Source organism: Apus apus, chromosome Z (genome assembly GCF_020740795.1).
Source record: "Apus apus isolate bApuApu2 chromosome Z, bApuApu2.pri.cur, whole genome shotgun sequence".
NCBI classification, from domain to species: domain Eukaryota; kingdom Metazoa; phylum Chordata; class Aves; order Apodiformes; family Apodidae; genus Apus; species Apus apus.
In genome coordinates, this window is record NC_067312.1 from 39,625,367 (window position 1) to 39,651,418 (window position 26,052).

Genomic DNA, 26,052 nt, shown 5'->3' on the forward strand with positions numbered 1-26,052 from the left:
AACTCAGCACAGAAAGCCAGGACATGGACACAGCATGGCCCTCCGGGTACAGGCCAGGCAGGGAGGGGAGGCAGAAGTGCAAGGAGGCTGACTGAAAAAAGGCCAGGTCCCATCTCAAGCTGAGCTGCTGGACACCCCGGATCCAGCCTGGGCTGAGTCATATTTCCTCATCTGCCAAGAATGGAAATTAAGTCTGTCTGTTGTTTTAACTTCTGTACTGCTGCATAACTAACTACCTTGAGCACCTTGAAACAAGCAGCCTGACTTCAGAAAGATATCACCATCCCATGTTATTATCAACAGGTTTTAATGCAGTCACACCCAATATCAGACTGTAGAAGCCCTAAATACTGTTTGGCAACCCCTACTGTGCTGAAAATAGACGAAGAGAAATGCTGCTGCTCGGAAGGAGATAACCATCTAGAATGACATACCAGATGAAGAACGACAGCCCCATTTTAAAGCAGAGGAACTGTGACAAGCATATTTCAATATGTACCTAATCTTCCAAAGAGAACATTGTGCATACTGCTCTCTTCTCATAAACAGCTTGAACCAAGACTCACACAGGAGGTTTTCATTAATATTTGTAATTCAATCCTAGTCTTTGGCATTTAGATTATTTTTTTATTCTAAAATATACTCCTATGCCATACTACCATGTTGTAGGTAATCCCAAGATGTGCAATTACCTCTGCAAGGACCACGGAATCTTGGAACTCCTGCACGCTATTTCTGATGAAGCAGTGAAATAAACTAAACAGTCATGTATACTGCAAAAAGCAGGAGTTTTAAACAAGAGTCTGCTTGAATATCATCATATTTTATGTATAAACATTGTGTGTTCACAGCAGAATAATGCAGCCTCAACTGAGCAATAAACTAATAAAAAAGCTAACCTTCAAGTTAATGAGAAGAGTGTACAAATCACTTGCAGAATGATGGCTAACAAAACCCACAAGTCACCACTGAATTGCAATATAGGCACTAGTATGTCCCAGTACAGCAAAGTAACAGTTGATGCTTAATGGACAAGCAACATGATTTTCATGATTTTCAGTCCTACTCTTCTTCAAATTAACATGAGAAAATCCACCAAATTTACATTCAATATTTTATATCAAAGGTGGCTGTCTTCTTCAACCTAAAGACTTTATGTATGTTTCCTCCTACAAGAAAATTCACGCAGCTATTCTTTTATTCACCTTAAAATCCTTCTTCCTTCATCTTTGTAGTAATGAGTTTAAAAAATAAGGAGGGTGAGGAGGGAAGAGATTACAGTGACTTGTGTCTACCCTCCTTTCTGATATGTGAACGCATCCCCGAGCATTCACCCTCACTCCTCCTCTCTCCCGCAGAGAAGCCCAGCAACAACACCAAGTGTGAGCCCTGCCTGATAGGAGTACCGAGATAAAGGGCAGTGACTACCTGGCCTAGCAGTACAACCAGAGCAGCCCTAATTGCCGAAGAGGGAGGAGCGGAACTGGTCAAGCAGGAAGCCATGCAGGGGTCCAGGCTGCCTTTCAGGGCCCTCTCTGGCACAAGCCTTGTCGATCAGCTGCCCCTCAATTTCCATCACTGCCCTGACCTGCTCCTGGAAGCATCCTAAAAGTTTTCAGCCCTGTCAAACTGCAGTATTTCTCTTACACAGAAACAGCTACTACTGAATATTAAGTGGAAAACAGAAAATGCTGCCTTCTAATTCAACAGGTTTTTTCCTTTCTTTTTTTTTTTTCTTTCCTAAAGTCACTAAAGTTTTTCAACAGAGAAAATGGCCTTTAAAATAAAAAAATAAATAAAAAAGGAAAAAAAAGATTATGCATTGTTTCCAAAGACACTAAGGGAAAGGAAGAGAGTGTAGAGTTTACCTGCGACTCACTTGTGGAGTACCAGGATGAAAAATTGCAAAATAGGAAGGAGGTGGCACAGGTGGGACAAAATCATCAGGATCTGAAAAGTGATGTTGGTCTTCAACCTGAGCTTCACCCTAAACAGATGAAACTTCTGTTAAAAACCTCCTAAGATAAAAAAATGTGGAACTGTGTAATCTAGTAGTATTGTTAGTTCTGCTGTCTACAGCAGGCAACACCTTGCACCCACTTACTATGTTGGATCTTCCTGTTGCACAAACACGTAGGTAAGGCAGGGCAGCTGCTACCAAGCAAACTGTGGTGGTGAGAGCACTCAGGGTACAAAGAGCAAAGAGTAATTTCTGAAGAACATGAAGATTATGGAAATTAAAATATTACATCATGGTATTTGTAAATGTCAAAATAATAGTAATAATAAAACCAAACAGAAGACACATGGATTATAATGACAATTACTTCTTAGAAACATATGTGATGAAATCTTCAGGACAGGTAATGTCCAAGACCAGAGTAATTTGTAAAAGCTTGTTTTGCCCTATTGTATATCCTAACAGAAAGACACAGCAGGGTTTAATACCTCTCAGATGTGATGTAGTCCACCTATTCATCCAAAATTTATAACCTTCCTCTTAACTTTTCCATGGGAAATCCAGATGCAAGATAATCACCATTAAAGAAATGTTAAAGCATTTATATATATTTGGAGATGATGCTGTTCAGAAGTTTTATTTTAGCAGTTTTTAAGATAATAAAAGGCTGAGAAGATCAAAAGATGAGTGAAGGCATCATCAAATCACTAGCTAAAATATACACCATATTTAACCATGCAATCTGGTCTGAATTCAATTGTATTTCTGATTGCATGAAACACAGAAAGGACAAGAACTGCATATTGGATCAGCAACGCAGTGGTCAAAACCCAGAGATGAGGAAAAAAAAAACAACCAACAAACCTGTTACAGAACCATACAGAGCTTCTGACCAGTGTGGAAGACTAGAATACAACAGATTTTTTTTCTCAGTGTGTGCAGCAGTCACCCCAGCATTGCACTGTCACACAGGCAGGAACATTACCAGAGCAGTCATGTTAAGCAGGGAGTGCAGGGTACCTTGAGGCGAAGGTGAACAGCACTGCAGGACTTCATGTGGTTAAGCTTCAGCGCAGTCTCTTCTGAGCATTTAGTGAGATGTAATTCTTGACAGCAGAAACAAACTTTCTTTTCACCTATATCCATCTTTAAAAACAGAAATAGCCACTTTCTAATTTATCAGCTGTTTTATGCAACATTTTTCCCCACATAATGTAGAGCCTATGTGTTAAACTATATCTCTGACTGCAAAGCAGACTGGGAATATGGGCTTGTTAAATGAGATTTGTACAGTGCGATACACCAAATATTAATGCACTATAGAGCTATGTTATGCATACTTCTTATCTAAAATGAGGCACAACTGACAAGCTCAAGACATTGAAATGCAACTTAGTTGTAACCAAAGCTGCACAGACTACTAAGCCATTTTAGCATCCATGCTCCTTCAAAAAGCAGTGTAGAAATTATCTTTGGCTGATGTGTAAGTCACTGTATTTGGACTACACATTTTCTTTGATTCAGAGGAAATGAAATCCACAACTAGAATTTTAGCCCAGTCAAATCAATAATAACGATATCTCTACACCCCTATTGTTTGTAACTTTCAAATTAATGTTGTCATCTTAGCTTTCAAGTAGAAATGCATCTTTATCTAGAGATAATAAGAGGTTTTAGTGATCACACTCTAGAGTCATAGTGTCACAGGTCTTCCATCTACATAAACCACTCTACAGAATAATTTATTATCTCAGGAATGCCTTTTGGCTGTAACCTATGCTTCTAACCACAGTGGGCTTCAAATTTCCTGAAAAGTTTAGCCATCTCATCTGGAATAACATTACCAGTTCTTGGTGCTGCTTCAGTACACTGATATTGGGTGAATCTAGATTGTCAAAGTGCTTCTAAAATCTTGTACTCTCACTGTAATAAACTCAAACGGCATGTTAAGGAATTAAAAGGAGCTTTCTTGAAGTAATAAATTAACAATAAGAAATATTTAAAGACATTATTCTACTTCTTATGACACTCAATTGATAAAAATCTTTTGCATTTTGTCCTCCCTTGTGCAGATTGCTTCTTCCTTAAGTAGCAGTGTTCTGAAAAGCTAGTATGATTTGCTTTACCTTCATTTTCTCCTCATAGTTCCTGCTGTAAGGTATCAACACAATTGTCCTCACCAGGTGAGGCAAACCAGGAAAAATAATCCCACCCACAGATTATCCTCCTGGCTTTTTGTAGGTAGCTCACCAATACCCACTCAGGTTTTTTTCAACAGTTTATCATTATCACATTACTATAAAAATCCTTTGTCCTACTTCTTACATTACTATGATATTAAAATCAGTATATAATGCTGCCAAGGGGGTTTTCTAAAGATACATTTGCAAGTCCCTCCTACATGGCCCCGTAAAGTTGTTTAGAAGCCTTGTACAAAATCAGCCCTGTCTTCAGACCCTAAAGACAGAGGGCAGCTCTCAATAAAGTAAAACAAAACCATTCCTGGGCTAAGTATGCTCTTCTAATGAAGAGTAAAACCTTTCAAAAAATCCCCTTTCGGGGTCTTCTGATTTATGAATTGAGCGGCTTATGAAGACTCCAACTCAAAAAAACCCAAGTGTTTAGGAACAGAGACAATAAAAATACTGTTGTGGATTTCAGTGAGTCTGTTCACAACTTGAATTTAACCAAGACCTCAAACAGAGAGTTGTCTCTCCTCTCCCCCTGCCTCGCTGTAGCTGCATTACTTGCATCTCTACATTAGCACATTTTGTGATCCCAGCATGGCAAGCTTATGTGGCATGCCATGAAGAAATATGTGTAGATCAGTATGTCTGCTCACCAAATCGCATCTGGGTACACTGGACACAAACTGAAGGCCTTGACATCCTAATATAAATCCAGCCAAGCCCAGCAGAACACAGATGACAGACAGCGTAACAAACAGGTTAACCTGGAATGGAAAAACAAAGTTAACATCAGTAGAAACAAGATCACAAACCTAATTCAAGGAACCCATGGCAGCGCAAATCCCAGAGTCTATTAATAAATGGCTCCATAGCTGGCATCACTGTCACATTCCAGGTTTTTCAATACTGGGATGGTCTATATGACACCAGGCCTGCTCGTGCTAGGTGAGATTCACCTTTCTCAAAAGGGGAAGAGGGTCTTTGCTCAGAAGGTTGTGGGGCTCATTGACAGAGCTTTGCATTAGACTTGAAGGGCTCAGGGGATGTTAGGCATGCCTGTGACAAGCTGTGGGATGACATGCAATAGTGAGAGGGACAGGGTGCTAGTGAGGGCCGTCAGCCTCTTGCTCTGAGACATGCTGGCTACACTGGAACACACTTGGAAGTCTTGCAAAGATGAGCCAGGGCTCTTGACATGAAAGGAGCCAACAGGGAAACACCAGTGAAGTATCCCAGATTAAGAGTTTTCCTCTAAGAAGGTGCAACAGACAACAGTCCAGCTGAAGTGCCTCTATACCAATGCACACAGCATGGGCAACAAACATGAGCTGGAAGCCACCATGCTACTAGAAAGCTATGAACTATTTGCCATTACTGAAACTTGGTGGCACAAATCCCATGGCAGGAATGCAGCTATCAGCAGCTACCTGATGTTCAGAATGGACAGGTGAGGAAAGAGGGGTAGAGGCATTGCCCTCTACATCAAGAAATGGATAGAGTGTGAAGAGCTGTCTCTGAAGAATAGCCACAAGCAGGTTGAAAGGTTCTGGGTAAGAATTAGAGACTGAGACAACAAAGGAAACCTTGTGGCTGCTGTCTACTACAGGCCATCCAATCAAGGGGAGTCTATTGCCAACAAGTTATTACTCCAGCTGTGGAAAGCATCATACTCACAGGACCCCATCCTGCTGGGGGACTTCCACCACCCCAACATCTGCTGGAAAAGTAGCACAGTGAGCTTTAGGCAATCCAGGAGAATTCTAGGAAGCATTAAGAATAATTTCTTAGGCCAGGTAATAGACAGCCCTACCAGAGGGGATGAAATATTGTGCTGGGGGTCACCACCACAAGTGATGTCAAGATTCGAGGCAGCCCTGGCTGCAGGGCCCACGCGCTGGTGGAGTTCACAGTCCTGAGGGATACATACAGGTCAAGCAAAGAGTAAAGCCAGGACCCTGGATTCCAGCTCTTCAAGGAGTTTGTCAACAGAACCCCCTGGGAAACTGCCCTCAGGGACAAGGAAGCAGCACAGATCATGTAGATTTTTAAGGACACTTTCCATAGAGCACAAAAGCCGTCAATCCCCAGGTGTCAGAAATCAGACAAGGAAGGCAAGAGACCGGTACAGCAGAGTTAGGACTTGCTTGTCAAACCAAAGGGCAAGAAGGAACTGCAAAAGCAGTTGAAGCAGGGACAGGTGTCTTGGGAAGAGTACAGAAACATTGCCTGGATGTGCAGGGATGGGGACTGAAAGGCCAAGGAGCAGCTGGAGCTGAACTTGGAAAGAGATGTAAAGAATAACGTGAAGGGCTTTCACAGGTATGTCAGCCAGAAAAGGAAGGTCAGAGAAAGCACTTCCACCCTAATGAATACAACTGGCAAACCGGTAACAACAGATGAGGAGAAGGCTGAGGCACTCAACAACTCTTTTGCCTCACTACTCTCTGGCCACTCTTTTCACACCTCTTGAGGAGATAGACTACAAGGCAGAGACTGGGGGAACAACTCCCCCGAACTGTAAGAGAAGATCAGGTTTGTGACCATCTGAGGAATCTGAACGTGCATAAATCTATGGGACCCATCAAGATGCATCCCAGCACTCTGAGGCAACTGGCCAATGTAGTTGCCAAGACACTCTCCAAGATACCTGAAAAGCAATTTGGGCCTTAATCAGTAGAAAATGCTCCTTGTCCTTAGTCTTGATCCATGAGCTTCTAATTGGCCTTTGTCCTCCACAACCCCCAGTGTGTGTGAGGGGGGGCATTAAGTGAGCCAGCCATGGGGATGATTCTTTGTTGTCATGTTGGGCCTAAACCATGACACTTAATGGCAATCAAGTGAAGTTTCTGGTGACTGGAAAAAGGGAATTATCGTATCCGTTTTTTAAAAGGCTACACAGGAGAACCCTAGGAATGACCGACCTGTCAGTCCCACCTCCGTGCCTGGGAAGATCATGGAACAGATCCTCCTAAAAGCACATGACACATTATGGCACATCGAGGACAGGGAGGTGATTCAAGACAGCCAGCATGGCTTCACCAAGGGCAAGTCCTGACTGACCACCTTGGTTGCCTCCTATGATGGAGCATCTACATCAGTGGACAAGGGAAGAGCTACAGATACCATGTATCTGGACTTCTGTAAGTCCTACCGCATGGTCTCCAACAACATCCTTTTCTTTAACCTAGAGATACATGGATTTGATGGGTGAACTGTTTGGTGAATGAGGAATTGGTTGGTTATTTGCATCCAGAGAGTCAGTGGTCGGCAGCTCAATGTCCAGATGGAGATCAGTGACAAGTGATGTCCCTCAGGGGTCAGTACTGGGGCCAGTACAGTTTCGTATCTTCATCAGAGACATAGACAGTGGAATTGAGAGCACCCTCAGCAAGTCTGCAGATGACACCACGTTGAGTGGTGCAGCTGACACACCTGAGGGACAGGATGCCATCCAGAAGGGCCTGGACAAGCTCAAGAAGCAGGTCCACATGACCCATGACAAGGCCAAGTGCAAGGTCCTGCACCTGCATCAGGGCGCAGGCTGTGGGATGATGGGACTGAGAGCAGCCCTGAGGAGAAGGACTTGGGAGTACTGGTGGATGGAAAGCTGGACATGAGCCAGCAACATGCACATTCACAGTCTAGAAAGCCAACTGTATCCTGGGCTGCATGAAAAGAAGGGTGGCCAGTTGTGCTGCTTTGGTTTGGTGGGTTTTTTGGTAATGAGGGATGGGCCCAGGCATGGCTCAGATAAAAAGCTGAGAAGCTCCCCCTGCTCTAAAACCAGCCAAGGAGAGCCATCAGAGGGAGAACAGATGCACCTCTGCGATTAACAAATAAAAGAACTGAGGTAAAACCTGAGCAGGGGAGCGGTTAAGAAAGAGATAAGCTGGAGAGGCAGAGCTGCCTGTAATTGGTAAGGAAGGAGGAAAATGAGGTGCCTAAGACTAAGTTTCCCTGCAACCTATGATGAGATAGCAGGCTTCCCTCCTGCATTCATAGAGAACAAGTCGTATGAGGAGCGGCTGAGTCAACTAGGGATGTATAGTTTGGAGGAGGCTGAGGGGAGACTTCATTCCCCTCTACAGCTACCTGAAAGGAGGTTCTAGAGAGGTGGGTGTTGGCCTCTTCTCCCAAAGAATAATGACAGCACGAGAGGAAATGGTCTGAAGTTGTAGCAGGGGAGGTTTAGACTGGATATTATGAAGAAATTCTTTACTGAAACAGTGGTCAGACACTGGAACAACCTGCCCAGGGAGGTGGTGGAGTCACCATCCTTGGTTGTATTCAAGAAATGTGCAGATGAGGAACTTCAGGGCTCTGGTGGCTGAGATTGTAGGTTGTGAGTTGTGGGGGTTTTTTGGGGTGTGGTTTTGTGGAGTTTTGTGGTTTCGGGGGGGGGGAAGGGTTGTGGGTTTTTTTGTTTGTGGCTGTTTTTTGTGTTTTGTTTGGTTTTTTTATGGTTGGACTCTGTGATCTCAGAGGTCCTTTCCAATCATGACTATTCTGTGATTCTTTGAAGGCACCAGGAGGAGTGAACTTGCATTTTACTGCCAGTGGACTCTGATTACGCAGCTTTGGAAGACCCCAGCACCAGGGGAGTTTGTTCCCGAAGCAGCCCGTGACTCTGTGGGCAGCCCAGGCTGGAGCAGCTCCAGACCTCGTGGGAAGGATTCATGGAGGAGAGGTTCGTGGAGGACTCTCTCGCATGGGAGGGACCCCGTGGGGAAGCAGGGAAGGACTGTAAGGAATCTTTCTGCCTGAGGAGGAAGGAGCAGCAGGAACCATCAGCCTGTGAACTGACTCTAAACCCCATCCCCTGTCCCCCTGTGCTGCTGGTGGGAAGGAGGGAGAGAAACTGGGCCTTAATCAGTGAAGAACCCTCCTTTTTCTTTGTCTCAACCCATAAGCTTCTAGTCGGCCTTTGTCCTCCACAACCCCAAGTGCGTGTGAGAGGGGGGGCATTAAGTGAGCAGCCATGGGACTTCTTCTTTGTTGTCGTGTTGGGCCTAAACCTCAACATTTAATGGCAACCTAGATGGGACAGAGACAAGGATAAAAATAAGGAGAGGTAAAGGTCAAAACATTGATTAAAGCAAGAGCATGAGGATTTGGATTTTTTGTTGTGGTAACTGGACAAGAGGTGGATTGTGTGCAAATTATCCATTTCTGTGCGGTATCGTACTATCTTTATTTTGATGTGGGTTTTTTTTTGTTCAGTTTGTTGTGGTTGGTTTTTTTTTTCTGTGCAAGTGAAGTTTTTGGTTTTTTGAAATTTTTTGTGCTGAATGTAGATTTTGCTAATGATTCTTCTATATGTGATTCACAGAGGCAAGGGCCTCACATAACACCAGCAAGTCCAGGAAGGTGATTCTCTCCCTCTCTGCTCTTGTGAGACCCCACCTGGAGTACTGTGTTCAGTTCTGGAGTCTTCGGCACAGGAAAGACATAGGCAGAGCCACAAACGTTATTAGAAGGCTGGAGCACCTCTCCTAAGTGGGTGGCCAGTCAAAAGTGGTGTTCCCCAGGGCTCGGTACCGGGATCACTCCTGTTAAGTATCTATCTGTGATCTCGAGGAGGGGATCGAGTGCACCCTCAGTAAGTTTGCAGACAACACCAAGTTGGGCATCTCAGAACAGGAGAGACATGGAGGTGCTGGAGTGGTCCAAACAAGGGCAACAAAGCTGGTGAAGGGTCTGGAAAACAAACCTTATGAGAAGTGGCTAAGAGAAATGCAGCTGTTTAGTCTGAAGAGGAGGAGGCTGAGGGGAGACCCTGTTGCTCTCTACAACTACCTGAAAGCAGGCTGTAGTGAGGGGGGTCAGCCTCTTCTCACCAGTAACTAGCAACAAGACAAGATGCAGTAGCTTCACGGTAGGCCTGGGGGGGGAGGAGGGGGGTGTTAGGCTGGATGTTAGGAAAAATGTCTGTATAGAAATGGCTGTTAAGGACTGGAACAGGCTGCCAGGGAGGTGGTTAAATCACCATCCCCAAAAGTGTTAAAAAAAAAAATAATCACACACATACAGGGCTTAGAGACATAGTTTAGCAGTGCGCTTCTAGAGCTTGGTTAATAGAGTCAGGTTAAAGGTTAGATTGGATGATCTTAAAGGTCTTTTCCAACCTGAACCATTCTGTGATTCTATGAAAGGCTGAGAGCTGGGGTTGTTCATCCTGGAGAAGAGAAGGCTCTGGCAAGATCTTTTTGCAGCCTTTCAGTACTTAAAGGGAGCTTCTAAGAAGGGTGGGGACAGACATTTTAGTAGGACCTGTTGTGACAGGACAAGGGGTGATGGTTTTAAACAAAGAGAATGGATTGAACTGTGATAGAAGGTAGACATTTTTTGTAATGGGAGTGGTGAAACACTGGAACAGGTTCCCCACAGAGGTGAGAGATGCCCTATCCCTGGAAACATTCAAGGTCAGGCTGGACAGAGCTGTGACCAACCTGATCTATTGGACAATGTCTTTGTGCACTGCAGGGGTTGGGCTAGATGACCTTTAAAGCTCCCTTCCATCCCACATTATTCTATGATTCTATAAGATCTGCAGGTCCTCCTCTGCAGACTTGCTTTCCAACTGGTTGCTCCCCAATGTGTACTGGTGGCTGGAGTGATCTCCTCACACAAAAAGGACTTAGCATTTTCTCTTGCTGAGCTTCATGAGATCCTTCTCAGCCCATGTCTCCAGTCTGTCCAGGTCTCTCTGAATGGCACTCCTTGGTTTATCAGCCATTTGTTCCAATTTTATTTTGTCTGTGATCCTGCTGAGAATGCACCCTGTCCCACTGTACACAACATTCATAATTGGCCCAGGATCTTATGTCAATTTACATGCTTCATATATACTTAATAAACACCCTTCTAAGAAAAAGCAAGTCAACATTGATTTTCCATATACACAGCAGTACAAACAACAATTAAGCATTTATTTTGAGACATTGCTAATTTTCTGACAGTTGTGAGAGCTATTTATTGTACCACATGGGGGCCTGCAACACAACTGTCAACATGAAAAAGGTATGCAGAAGACAAACTAATTAATTTAATAAAGAAGTTACATACTTCAAATGCAGTATTAAATACACCATATGAGAAAAAGCTTCTTCAGCATAAAAATAAACTTAAAAATCAGAAGAGACCTGATTTTGACCTGATTATGGAGGCTAAAAGCATCTCCAAGAGGCATTTCATAGTCTTACACTTTAAAAGTATACTTCTTTTTATTTGCTTAGACTGACCTGAAAACCTTTGTAAGAATACCATTTATTGACTGAATGGTAGAGACCTGCATGTGAGCCAAGATGTTGGGGCTATTCAGCCTGGAGAAAAGAAGGCTCCAGGAAGACCTTATAGCAGCATTCCTGGAGGGGTCTACAGGAAAACTGAGGAGGGACTTTTCACCCAAAATTACTTAACAATTACTATTAAATCAGTATAACCTCTGGATGATTTCCTTAAAACATGTTTCAATGTATACTTACCAAGACCATCATCGGCCTCTTCCATGTCATTAAGCCTAAGATTCCAGATAAGATTACCTATAGTATCAAAAAACATAGTAAACAACTGTTCACAACAGGCCATTGACACTGTATTTATCAATGCCCTGATTAAAGGTACTTTGGAACACTACAACAATACTAAGAAGATACCAAGTTGCATTTTAATGAAGAGAGTAAGGGCCTGTGCTGATGAAGTTCTTCACTCCTCAAAGAACCTATGAAACAGCACAACTAAATTTTAAGCTGCTGATCTCTCATTTTCTCCTCCCAGAAAACGTGTATGGGGACAAAATGTTATGCCACCAACTTCAACAACTGCCTAAAAAATTACTTTCAGCCAACTTGTTTCCCACAACATGGCTAGGCAAATCTAAAAACCACCTACCCCTTTCTCCACCCTTCCATCACTTCTTCAAGTGCCTGTGAGTACCCTTGTGCGAACTTTGGCCCTCTTGTGACTATTTCAGTGAACTAACTCCCAGAGCATGAACCCTACCAAACACACTGAAGAGCAACAGAGCTGTCTTCCTGAACTGACTTGCTATTTACACAGGCGAATGCCAGTATCAGCACAAGGAAAGAAGTAAACGCATCACCTTCTGCAGCTGTAGTTTTCAGACCAAACTTGCTGAATCACAGAACTGAACTCTATGACCTTAGAGGGCAAAACAGTTAAGGAGAGAGAAAGCACTGCTGCAGAACTGAAGCAAACAGCCTGTCCAAATACTCTCACAGTAAGGATGGGAACCCTATAAATAAAGGCAAATAAGTTTTTCAGCAGGTCCTGCAAGCAAGCAGGTACACTTTTAATCCATTGGCCTTTTTGTGACCAAGCCAATTTGCACCAAATTTCTACCCTAAAAAGAAATAAGAACACTAGAACAAACAGGAAGTTGCCCACTAGCATCTTTAATAAATCCCTTCCGTAACTTCATTCACTTGACACGATCAATGTGATTTAGCGTAACATGCATAAATGAGTTGGCCAAACAGTGATATCATCACAGGTGTGGCAAAAAACCACATATGTAACTCTGTAGTTTCATAACAAATTATTTTTTAATTCTGTGAGTACAAAACAGTCAGGTGGTTTCATAACAACACACATCAATGCTGATGTGAAGTTCTGTTTTGCCTTAAGGACCAATTCTATTATGTTCTATTACGTTTATTAAAGCTTTAAGGTTTTTTTTAAAAAAAAAGATCTTCAGAGGATCCTGATCTGCACTTAAACAGCACATCATTATCAGCATGTTGCATCTAATATTTAAAAAAAAACCCACAACCAAAAACAAAAAACAGACACAGCCTCAATTCCAGTTCTTAATTGCTTCTACCTTTCCAAGTTGTTTATGGGCTAAAATTTTCACTTATGCTGTTACACCCAAAAAAGCACTTTTGGTAATTTTTCCAAATAAATATATTATTGTTTCAGAACTAACATTAAAAAAGTAAACATCCTTCTTCATTATTAAAGTGACTGAATACTCCCATTTTACACGTGTAATTTTAAAACATTTTAAATGCCTAAGCACGGTTCTGTGTGCAGGGTTAAAACAAAGTCCATGGCTTACATATATGTTTGTTTTAACCTAGGGTAAGAAAAAACAAAACAAAACACAGAAAAACAAAACAAAACAAACACACAAAAAAACCACCACCAAACCAAAAAACGAAAGCTCACAAGACAGATACCCAACATGTACACTGGGATGGTCTGAGTTTGCCTCTCCCCCCAGCCTTTTAAAGGCTGTCTACTTTCTGGGATGAGGGCTCTATTAAAGAGGAAGTACTTGTACATTTCCACAGGTGGTGAACACCCTTGGAAAGGCAATGTAAACTTCTAAGCCCGGGGACCGGCTGACGGCTCTCCACACCGGTGACAGGAGCTGAGCACGCCTGCCAGCCAGGGAACAGGACCTGCTCACGGCTCGAGGGCCTGCAAACCGGGCACCATCGACCCAGCCGCCTGCCGCTCCCGCTCGCTTCTGCCCAGCCTCTCCAACGCCAACTGCTGTATGCTCTGTATTCATATAGTGCACTTTAAAGCAACACCCAACGGGAGCCGGAATAACTTCACTCACTGCTGTTTACAAGAGTCCTAAGCCCATCCTTTATTCCCCAGGAACATCGCCGTTTCCTCCTCTCTCTCGCTAGGGCAGGGTATGCAATGCACAAGAGCCACGTACAACATCTACCGCCACTGGAGAAAATCTCGCTTCTCCTTGTAGATAATAACCGAGTACATATATTTTTTTGGGCTCAAATGCACACCGGGAAACAAATCCGCAATCCAGCTGTCTCCACGTTTGTCCTCCTGTCGGGGTTTATGCCGTATCACCCTGATAAAACTTTTACCCAAGGCGCAACTGCTTGACATTTCCAAGTTAAGAGAAAGCTCACTCCTTTGCAGGAGCGGGAGCACACTTTCCCCGAGGAGAGGCAGCAGCTCCTGCGCCTCGGAGCGCCCGTGTACCCCCAGCACACGGCGGGCAGGGCTGCGGGGTGCCCGGCTGGGGCTGACTCACCGAGGCGCCGGTCCAGAAGGGACAGGCGTTCTTCACCTGCGGGGCGCCGCTCAGCGACAGCGTCACGAAGTTCAGCGCCACCAGGGAGAAGCCCAGGAAGATCTGCAGCAGCCCCAGCGAGAGCAGCGGGCGGGCCGGCAGCTCGCCGGCGCCCGGGTTGCGGGGTTGCGGCAAGCCGGGGTTGCGGCAGCCGCCGGGGCCGAGAGGCAGCAGCGACGGGTCGGCGGCCGCGGCGGGCAGGGAACCCGCCGCCCCCTGCGGTAGCGGAGCGAGCCCCGGGACGGGGCAGCAGGAGCCCGGCAGCACCACCGGCAGGGACATGGGGGGCGGCGGACGCTCTCCCCGGCGCCGGCGGCGGGCGTCGTGCCGGGCGGGACCGCCTCTCCGCCTGCCCTGCCAGCCCACCGGGCACCCACTTCCTGTGGCGCTGCTCTGCGCTCACCCTCCTCCCCGCCGGGGGGCACGGCCCTGGCCTCCAGCCGCACCCGGGGCACAGCGGGCTGCCCGCCGGGCACACCCCCAGACGGTGCCAGGGCTGCCCCGCGGCGAATCAAGGCTGCCGTGAGGTGCCTGGGCTGGCCCGGCGCTGCCCTCCAGGCTCCCCCGGCCGCAGGACCCACCAGCCCGTCCCAGCCAGACTCCGCCAGCTGCTGCTACTCCATGGATCAATTTGTACTCGTCTTGCAGGGTGTGTCTGCTCCCCTTGTTAACGTACTGCCTCCCACCCTCTTTCCATGGCCCCTTTTCCTTTGGTCACTGTTGTTACCGAGCTGTAAGCTGGAAGTTTTAAAATAACTCTTCCTGGGAGTAGTGTCAGGGAAGCCACTGGATTGCATGTCGGGCTGCTGGCGCCCTTCCCAGCAAGAGGAGGAGGTTTGGCAGGCAAAACTCGGCGTGTGTTTGTGTGCCTGTGCACATGTAGTCTGAGCAAAGATAAGGGCAGACAAATCTCTTTGCCCTACGGAGCCTTCCTTTTGCCTCCCCCAGGTTTTCCCTGCAAAAAGTTTGCCATGACCTTGGTCTGTCCTGCTCTTCCGCTTGATGTGCTCTGAAGAAGGAGAATAAGGAATTTACTTTGGCTGTTTGTGCTGTTCTCTCCAGCTCAGCCAAAACAATTTTATACATGTTGGGCTTGTCTGGACATGACTTTGAAAAACAGAGGATCTCAAACATGAAAAATGGAGTTTTTAGTATTATAAGAAAATAAACCAGGCCATTGGCTCAGCTGACATCACTTGCCTCAGCAGAGAAAGGTGGAGAACCAGCACTCAAGGAAGAATTTTGAAACTGTTACAGTAATATTTAACGTCTTATACAAAGAAAGGAAAACATTAATCATTAGGCCACTTTTGGAGTTACATCATGTATGCATTTCTGTTGATTTTCTACCTGAAAATTCAGCATTAAGAAAAACCCTTAGAAAAAAAAAAAAATCACCTGCCACCTTGGACCACCATCTTGCAATCAAGCCCTCACAATCAACATTTATGTGGGGGTTTATGGACCAGGGTTTGGAGCAATAGATTTTAACACCCAATACTGTGTAAGACAGCTATCCAAGTGCTACTGCCCTTGCCTATGACTATATGCTCTTCGCGGTCTCCAACTCAGCTGTTAGTCAACATGTAACTTTCAACCATGCATGTGTGACTGCAGCCTATTGTACACATGCTATTTTACGTGACACTTTCTATAATTTTGCCTTTTGCTCCTTTAAGTTAAAACTGCAGATACTGTAAGTATGCTGAAAGCTCATTAATACCAAGTCACTGGAAAAAGTTATGTCCATGTATTTCAGTGCTTCAGAGTAGATGCCCCAATCTTACCTTGCCAAATCCACAAAATGTAGCCAAAATAAAAGTTGCTCAGCCAAAGCACAGATTTCAGCCCTATCTGACTAGCAGCTTATTTGTAACAAGTGAAAAAAAAGGGTATCTGCACTTCATCTAGTGAATGGGATTCTGTAAATCTTCACATTGATTTCACATTTCTTCGAACATACTCTTCATTTTAGCTTTCAAAATACAAGCTGAAAAAAGAACTTACATCAGAACAAAGAAGTTATTTTCAGTATAAGGCAACAAGTTGTTACTTCAAGTCTGAAAAATGCAAACCTACCATCTACTAACTCATGAGCTCAAAGTTCTCTATGTTTTGGATCTGCACATTGCTTTCTCTGTAGCCTTTTACTGTCTTGACTTAATCTGGGAAATAGGAAAATATCTAGGTCCTTTTTCATCACATGCTACATATCACTCCAAGTACCTGAAACTCCAAAGAATCATAGAATGGTTCAGGTTGGAAAGGACCTTTAAAGGTCATCTAGCCCAACCCCTGCAGTGCACAAGGACATTGTCCAATAGATCAGGTTGCTCACAGCTCCGTCCAGCCTGACCTTGAATGTTTCCAGGGATAGGGCATCTCTCAACTCTGTGGGGAACCTGTTCCAGTGTTTCACTGCCTGTCCAGGCCCTTCTGGATGGCACCCTGTCCCTCAGGCGTGCCAACTGCACCACTCAACGTGGTGTCATCTGCAGACTTGCTGAGGGTGCTCTCAATCCCACTGTCTGTGTCTCTGATGAAGATATGAAACTGTACTGGCCCCAGTACTGACTCCTGAGGGACATCACTTGTCACTGATCTCCATCTGCATTTTGAGCTGCTGAACATTAACCTTCTAGATGCAAATAACCAACCAATTCCTCATTCACCAAACAGTTCACCCATCAAATCCATATCTCTCCAGATTAGAGTTGTGGGGGATCATGTCAAAGGCCTTACAGATGTCCAGATAGATGGCATCCATGGAAGAGGAGAACTGAAGTGAAATGGAGACATTTTGCATGGTAGCTATGTAACCCATACCAAGAATACTTGGGCTTATTTTTGAGATATGGTGGGACAGCTTGCCTGCCTAAGTGCTGCAACAGATGAACACAAGCTTTTCAGGAAGGGCAGGCAGAGGAGAGAAGAGGGCTTGCTCCTCTATGGGAGGAGATTCTGATACAGATTTTGATATTGAGAACTAAATACTGAAACATTTAGAGACACAGTGCACCTTTGCTCTGCACACCCCCGTAGAAGAGGGTGAGAAGTGTTTATACATCCTAGAGATGGATTCTCTTTTTACATGTTTAGGATTTCCTGATGTTTTGGAAGCCACTAGCAAAAGGTATTTTACTTTAAAAGACCAGGTAAGGATCTGGCTAATATACTAAATCCTGGAATGTGTGAGCACCAGAAACCCAGAGTACCTGTTGCTGCTCCTAGTTCTGTTTTATTGTTAGGTAGCACCGTGTCCTGAATCTCAATCAAAACCAGTTGAGGAATTAGGTTTTTCTTTCTCCCATATACACAGTTCTTACAAACACTATTTCTTAACTAGGACCCTGTTCTTTTTTGTTTGGGACTTCTACACTTAGAGTTGAGACGTATTTGGTAATTACACTCATGCTCTATTGTAGTAATTGCTAATGGTTAAGATCTTGCTCAGCAATCAGTAGGTTATTGCCAAGTATCAAGTTTCTACACTGTCCACATCAGATTGTCATATGGTGAATAACTTCTTCCTATTATTGCCCATTGTCCTACTTGTTGGGAAAGTTCAGACACAAAACAAATACTACTGGTAACCGATATTGTGGGATACATACTCATTTGCTTTCAAACAGAGATGGAGTAAGGCAGAGCAAACAGGTGTATTAAGATGCTCAGGCAGTGACCCAATTTCCCATAATCCCTATCTGTCTATCCATGTCTGACCTCTGAGGATGTCTATTCACAGAATAGTCATGGTACTTTACAGAACTTGAGGTTGATGATGATGCTGGTGATGGTAGGGTTGAATGCTTACGGGTAAGAATCAAGGGGAAGTCTAACAAGGTGGATGTCATGGAAGGGGTCTGTGATAGACCACCCAGTCATGATGAAGAGGTTGATGAGGCATTCTACAGGTGGCTGGGTAAGGTTACAGAATTGCTAGCCCTTGTTCTTGTGGGGGACTTCAACTTAACAGATGTCTGCTGGACACACAATACAGCAGACAGGAAGCAGTCCTGTAGAGTTTAAGAGTGTGTGGAAGATAACTTCCTAACACAACTGGTGACTGAGCCAACTAGAGAAGGTGCTCTACTAGACCTGCTGTTTGTGAACAGAGAAGGACTAGTGGGGGATGTGAAGGTTGGTGGCTGTCTCGGGCAAAGAGACCATGAGATGGTGGAGTTTTCAATTCTTAGGGAATTAAGGAGGGAGGTCAACAGAACTACCTCCTTGGACTTCCAGAAGGCAGACTTTGACCTTTTTAAGAGATTGCTTGATGGCGTTCCTTGGGAAGCAGCCCTCAAGGGCAAAGGGGTCCAGGAAGGCTGGACATTCCTCAAGAGGGAAATCCTCAAGGCACAGGAACTAGCTGTCCCTATGTAGCACAAAAAGAGCTGGCGAGGTAGAAGATCAGCCTGGTTAAACAAGGAGGTTTGGGCAGAGCTCAGGAAGAAAAGGAAAGTCTAGTGGCTATGGAAGAAGCGGCAGACAACTCAGGAAGATTACAGGTTTGTTGCAAGGTTATGTAGGGAGAAAATTAGAAAGACCAAAGCTCAGCTAGAACTCTATCTGGCTAGCATCATTAAAGATAATAAAAAGTGTTTTTACAAGTACATTAACTGTAAAAGAAGAGTAAATGGGAGTATCTACCCTCTACTGGACATGAGAGGAAACCGTGTGACTAAGGACAAGGAAAAGGCTGAGCTGCTGAGCACCCACTTTTCCTCAGTTTTTTTAGCAACGCTAATGGCTACCCAGGAGTCCAACTCTCCAAATTGGAAGACAGGAATGAGCAGAATGCAGCTCCCACAGTCTGGGAGGAAATTATCAGTGACTTTATGTGTCACATAAATGTGCATAAGTCTATGGGACCAGGTGAGATCCACCCAAGGGTACTTAAGGAGCTGGCAGAAGTGCTCACCAAGCCAGTCTCCATTATTTATCAACAGTCTTGGATAACTGGTGACTGGAAGGTAGCAAATGTGATGTCTATCTACAAGAAAGGTTGTAAGGATGATCCTGGGAACTACAGACCTGTCAGTCTGACCTCTGTGCCAGGGTAGCAAGAGGAAAAGAAGCAGTATTTAGGGACAATGTTTAAGGATTAGGGAATTAAGGCGCATCCAATTTATGGTGGGGACTTGCACTTTCTTAGAGTTCTTTGAGGCAACCAATGTATCATTCTCACTGCACAGTCACCTCTGTTATTCACTACTATTACTTCCTTTCAGACATCACAGTTTCACAGGCACTGAGATAATGTCATGCTTCCCTAAAAATGTTGCTACTAGTCTATACAGTCCAAGTGCAGCCCAACAGGAAAATCATACCAGAACACAAACCAGTGTTTAACAGTCTGAGAAATATCCAGCATCAGATGTAGTAAAAGCAAACTCTAGCGTGCAGCTCACTTCATCTGGATTTAGTAAGAGTATTATTGAAGATTAAAAAAAACCCAATAAATAAAAAGGGCAGGGTTGAGTCTTATTTCTGTTTACAACTGCTACTGGGTTTTAGGCATGCTAACTTTGAAAAGTTTTCTGTCCAGTGTAGAGTCATGGTGGAGGTCTAGAAAACAAATCATGGAACCTTTTTCTATCAAGAAATTAGAATTAGTGTCCTTGTAACCTGGAACTCATCCAGAGGCTAGCTATAGATGGATAAGTGAAAAGGAGGTTTAATGCAATAGAGCTTGAGTAACTCATGTCTTGGTAGGTATTAATTTGGCCATGCAAACATTTGACAGACCAGTTTGGTCTATAATATATCAGGTTACAACTGTTTGCATTTGAACACATGCAACAATAAGTGACTCCAGAGAGTCTGCAGAAAGAAGCATCACTGACAGAGGATGTTCCTTTTTCAGTTTTCGTAGATCAGGTAGAGTTCACGTGAAGGACACTTTATATAATAGTGTTTTTTTCTCTGATGTACTGACAAAGTGAGGGTTTTCAAAAAACCCTCACTTACTATTGAGTATGAATTCAGTCATGAAACATTAGAGCAAAATGCACAGAAATATGTTTAATCAGTGTCTTTCAAAGTTACTGGGTCTTCAGCAGAGCTGGGATCTCTGAGGAGGTCTTGCTAATGGGATGTTTTCATTGCAGCATCCAAGACAGAGATAGAGAGGTTATCAGAAATTCTGTCACTGTGAAGTACTTCCCTACTCATGGACCAGAGTGCCCTTTTGCACACATCAGGAGTGCTGTTGATCCTGTAACACAGGCTTCCGTGTGGAATCCAAGAAACATTTTTAACAAGAGATTAAAAAAAAAAAGACTATACCTTAAAATCTTCAAATGATGAGGATTTATGTCTGTTAACACAGGTAACTCCTATAAGACTTTCAGTACATTTTTTTTCTTTTTTCCCCACCAAGTGACCACTACGTGAAGATTAAACATGGGAAGAACCCAAGTAGCTAATTGGTATTGCTTGAACTACAGCACAGTTGAGATGCATTGCTGATGGTATTCCCTGGTTATGTACAGAATTACAGAATCACAATATGACTGCAGGCTTTATGGGCAGGACTTTATACAGGACTCTTGGCCCAGCCTCTTCTGTTACTTAAAAAAGCAGGCACAACCATTTTTCTCAAACATCTAGATGTGATTAGAATAATTTTCCTATAACAAACTAACATATAACATTCAATCTAGTGTTATATAACTCTGCTTGATAAATTTTTTTTACTGTCCCTCCATGATGCTTTACACAGATACAAAATTTGTGCCACTTACCAAACCAGTCTCTCTGGTCTGAGAGTTAGGAAGGACAAAGCTTATCAGTTTCTAACAATATTTTAATGAGTATTCACTAAAAAAAAAGGTGTACTGTGCACTTCAGTGCTATTAACAGTATTACTGCATTCATGATCTGAGGGCATTTGCCCTCAGTCTTCAGACAACTCTTTTAATAAAAAAATATTATTTTTTAAGTACAGGAGGGCATTTGGGCATCAAATAAGCATAAATATGAGTTGGCTGTGTTAAGTCTTTGACAGAAATAAAGGTCTTTCAGGAGGAGAGTCTTGCAGCAGCAGCCTAGAAGATACAGGAAGAAGATGCAAAAAAATAAAAAAAAAAATAAAAAAATCTGTACCTAGAGGTGCTGGGAACACTGCTTCTGGCATGCCCAAGCACAAGGTAAATGCTTCCTAGCACCACGCAGCACAAGCTTGCTTCAGCAGCTGGACAAGTGGCTGTACAGTCTGTAGTACTAGCTTGCTGACTCAAGAGGCAATGGATGATTATTGGAAACAGAAGCAGGACAAGAAAGTGAGAAAGGACATGTCAAGTGAACACACCATGGGTTACATAGATAGCTTATGTTTTACCAGATTACTCCCTTAAAGACAGAAAATTGTCTGTAAAGGGCTGGAATAGTCTTTCCTCCATTGTCTTACCTTCAAAATCACAACTGCTGCAGTCACAACAGTGATGAATTACAAGACAGGAGTCATAGAATCACAGAATCACTTAGGTTGGCAAAGACCTTCACGATCATCAAGTCCAACCATTAACCCTATTCTACCAAGCCCAGCACTAAGCCATGTCCCCAAGCACCACATCTAGACAACTTTTAAGTACATCCAGGGATGACGACTCAGCCACCTCCCTGGGCAGCATGTTGCAATGTCTGACAACCCTTCCAGTAAAAAATTTCTTCCTAATGTCTAGTCTAAACCTCCCCTGGCACAGCTTGAGGCTATCTTGTTCTGTCACCCGGTCCAGAGTATCTGTAGCTTTGCACAGCTGTGGAAAAAAATTCCAAACAATCCTACAATTTACAATGCAAATAACTACGATCAGACCTCAGCAGACTAAAAAAAAAAAAAAAAAAGTAATTACAGCTGGAGAAACAGTACTGATTTAAGTTGTGTTACAGCTGAAATGGGATTAGCACAGGCAGAATTTTGGACCAGGATCTTATTCTTTCCTGTTCAGAATTGCATTACATTAGATTTTATGTATTTCTTGTCATCTATTTTGTGTTTTACACAGAGATATCTGGGGAAAATAAAACCACAGAAAAAAACCCCTCAATTTTCATGCCATCAGGCCAAACCACCTAGACCTTAGAGTATTGATATCTCTATTGCCTTTTGGAAGAGTGCTGCTGTCTCCTCACATAACAAAACCTCTAGCAGTTTTCAATTTTTGTACCTAAGATTTCCAAGGCCTTTCATTTTTTTTAGTGCTGGAATAGACTGAATGGGCAGAGCACTACAGAAGCTTCAGAGATGCAGTAAACCTTAGTTCAAGAAATGGCATTGTGTGATTGGTTTGTAGAAAGGAACAGGGGAGACTGAGCTGCATATACGTCAAAATTGTTACTCATTCCAACAAAGAAGCAAGAATCCATGTGATGTTGAATCAGAGCCTGGCCTGAATAGGAGTTTTAAATAGAGGGCATTTCAGTTTAGGGAAAAACAAACAAACAAAAAACCACCAAAAAACCCAACAAACCAAACCAAGAACATGAAAAACATAAAAATAGTAATATAAACAGCTCAGTAGGTCTGAAAATGTAATCAATTTTTACCCTGAAAAATCCAGAACAGTATAATAATGAAATAGTGGGGTTTTTTTCCAGAATCAGTGCCTCATTTGTAGAGTTTAGTTAGTTTACATGGTTTTATAATTACTTCAGAATCACACATTTTACATGTGACTTTCAGGTTTACACCTTTCATTTGCAACCAGAAGAGTGACAGTCAGCAAATTTTAAACATAGGCTTATAGGATCCTCAAGTACAGAATGGTAGACATTGGAGAAAAAAGACATACAAAGAACAGTTAAAAAAAAAGTAATTAACTCATTTGTCCTTATTTGAGACGTGTTCTTACACAAGGCAAAAATGATAGGCCAGAACAGAGGGATGAAGCCTTCAAGCTGGCAGTCTTCCCATAAAGACAGGCAACTTTGTCATTAATTACTTCTTCTGTAGCATTATTCAACATAACTTGTACCACTATTTTGAGTGAACTTTCAACTGAGAAGTGAAAGATCTTTCTATGGCTAAACCCAGTCATTTGCTGTTTTCATTAAACATTTTGCCTTTTCACGACTTATTTTCCCAGCACCTTTGCAGGGCTTGGAACAGCTCTGGTTACATCACTGGAAGTCCCCTGCAGAGTTTCTGTAGCAAAATCTTTTGTAACATACGTGTCTTTTCCGGGAACTTGTTTGTTTGTTTGTCTGTTTGTTTTAAATAGAGGAAAGTCTAATTCCACTCCTTCTGTAGGCAATGGGAGTACTCAAGCTGGGGCATTTAACCATCCATATCTGACTGTAAAGCTAAAGGCTGTCACTCATGTCAAGTGTCGGTAGCTCAATTGCTTGTGTATATTGCCCTCTGGGGGTGACTGACGAATATTACAGGAAGCAGCAAATGCTGTTAAGGGAGCAAAGGTTAAATGGAGCAGGGGGAAGAACTTCATTATTTTAGAGGTTGTTATTTTTATTTGTGAGGCTCTGAGTGTTCTTGAAATTGCATTCTTCAGCAGTAGTTAACCTCTGCTCGATATAACTTTGTCCTATTGTTATTTCTATTTTATATTACAACAATCCTCTCATCAGGATCAAAGTCTCTTTAATACACACTTGGCTAATAGCTTTGGCTTCTTTTTACACATACATTATCAGTGTTAATCTACAGCATTTAAAGATCACCCAGAAATAAGACAAAACATAAACCAGGGTAAGGTAGCCAGCTGCAAAGAAGAGAAATAAGAATTCGTATTTATTACCTAGTACTTCATAGACAGTTTCAATGGGAAAAATCAGAATTCAGCTGTGACAATTTCTTAAGTTTTTGGAAGGAAGTGGCAGCAGAAAGGAGGATGTCCAACTGCAGACAAGGATCAGAAACAGAAGGGTCTTTACTTCAGCCAAGGTTCTAGAGATAAAGTGAAAAACAATAATTAAAGTTGTATGGGTATCCCATATGCCATCAATCATTCAACACTTTTTGAATGTGCCAAGTGAGTAGTCTCTGAAAGTGGAAAAATCTTAGGACTTGCAGGAAGGTAGGGAAAGGAAAATGAAAAAATGTGAATACTGCTCAATTCAGTGCAATTAAGATCAAACACCGAGCTTTCCCGGAGTATTCCTTATATTCTTGCAGATGGTGCCAAGAAGGATACACTCTGTAAAGTGTAGAGACAATATGTCAGTGAAGGAGAGAAAAGATCTAAACTGATAGGACCTTGCCACTGCAGGCAGCCTTGCAGGTATCCACATCCTTACACTGAAAAGGGCCAAGGAAAGCAGAACAAAATGCCCATTCTACCCAAGAAGGATGAAACTTACAAGAAAAAAAAAAATTAAAATACGTTTTTAAAAGTATTTGCAACTCTAGTTCTTCACGTCCTAACCTACACTACCACGAATTACATAAATATATAACTAATGCATAGACAGCGCTAAGTACAGAGGCCAGTCAGGACTTCCTTCAGGAAACCTCCCTTCACCCTAGAAGCTCAATGAATTCGGCAGCCGCCTCCCCAGCACCACAAATGCTTCTGCAAAGCACCGCGCCCCGAGGCTGGGCCCGAGCCCTGCCCCCTTGCTCTGCTCCTGCTTCCTTGCCCCTGTTCCCTGCCCCCTTGCCCCCGCCCTCTGTCCCTTTGCCCCTGCCCTCTCCCCCTGCCCCCTTGCCCCCGCCCCTTGCTGGGGGCAGTGCGGAGCCTGGGGTGCCCCGTGCTGCCCAGGGGGTTTGAGTTCAGAGGGCAGGAGGAGTTAATGGAACAGGCCACAGTGAACAGGCCTGGCTTTTTGTTTCTTTCAAAAGAGACAGCGATCATTTTGCTAACACCCTGATTTCCAAGATTCACCCATCTTTTATATTATTTTCATTATTATCTCTAAAGTGGGAGAACCTGAAATCACAGGTTATTGTCCTCTTGTAGCCATTGATTTACTTCCTCACCACCTACCTGGTCAGGTGGATTTGACTGAAAAAGGTTTCTCCCTCAGGAATGAGAAATAGAAAAGAGAGCATAGCAGAATGGGGGCAGAGGTTGGGCTTCTGCATGCTAGGCACGTTCCCTAACCCCAGCCCTTTTCAGAGATCCCAGTTTCCACCTCTCAGGGCAATTTGCCACCACCTCTTCAACAGATGACTGCTTCCAGTCTCAGGGAGCTGAGTTGCTGCCTTTCCTTCCTCCCCCACTGAGTCTTCCCCCTCAAGCTAGCATCTTCTGGCTCTTCTTGCTCCACTACTTCTGCTTGGAGGTGACTCCACTATTCAGTGACCTGTGGCATTACCAGGTTAGTTCCTGGATGCTCTGTTGCTCACTGAAAGTGACCTCAAGTTGTAACTGTCCCAATCTATTCCTCTCATGCCTCTGGCAATACTGGAAGAGACAAACCCTTAAAGCTCACACCAGCACCACAATTAATTGTGGGTGGCAGGGGAAAGTGGAGTGGGTGAGAAAATAAAAAAGCTGGGTAAACAGCTTAGGAAGGAGAATCATCCTATGGACTTAATTGGTTAAGGCTATAGTCTTTTCACAATAAATGTCTGCCTCACTTTATTTCCTTAAAAAAAGATCAGATGGAGAATGAAGCATATCAAACACAAAATCAATTACTTGGGCAGTTCAGTATGAGTCAGACAATGAGGAAGATGAGCTTGAACAGGATGGAAGTTACTAATTTAGACACCTCCTTAGCAATTTATGAGTTTTCTGCTCTGCTGCCTTTCTTACCAAATCACTGCAGTATTATTTCCTAACATGCTGAGCTCAGGATTTGGGCCAATGTACATTCTGGGGAATGGTTTCTAAAAAACATGTGATTTCTCTGAAGTTTTATTTAAA

The 26,052-nt window shown here is 43.5% G+C and overlaps 1 protein-coding gene across 2 annotated transcripts in view; it reads right to left on the minus strand.

Annotated features, from left to right (window-relative positions):
* ENTREP1 (endosomal transmembrane epsin interactor 1) overlaps positions 1-14,614 on the minus strand; it is a 30,339-nt gene extending 15,725 nt beyond the window's left edge. The window contains exons 1-6 of one of the 2 annotated variants that reach the window (XM_051643137.1): positions 14,183-14,614; positions 11,634-11,690; positions 4,803-4,913; positions 2,981-3,106; positions 2,105-2,212; positions 1,869-1,987 (exon numbers count right to left, since the gene is read on the minus strand). In XM_051643137.1, coding sequence (XP_051499097.1) covers positions 1,869-1,987; positions 2,105-2,212; positions 2,981-3,106; positions 4,803-4,913; positions 11,634-11,690; positions 14,183-14,503 — 842 coding nt within the window. In that variant the 5' untranslated portion in view covers positions 14,504-14,614. The remainder of the gene's footprint in view (positions 1-1,868; positions 1,988-2,104; positions 2,213-2,980; positions 3,107-4,802; positions 4,914-11,633; positions 11,691-14,182) is intronic. The other variant, XM_051643138.1, reaches the window with a different exon arrangement.
* Positions 14,615-26,052: the final 11,438 nt, after the last annotated feature.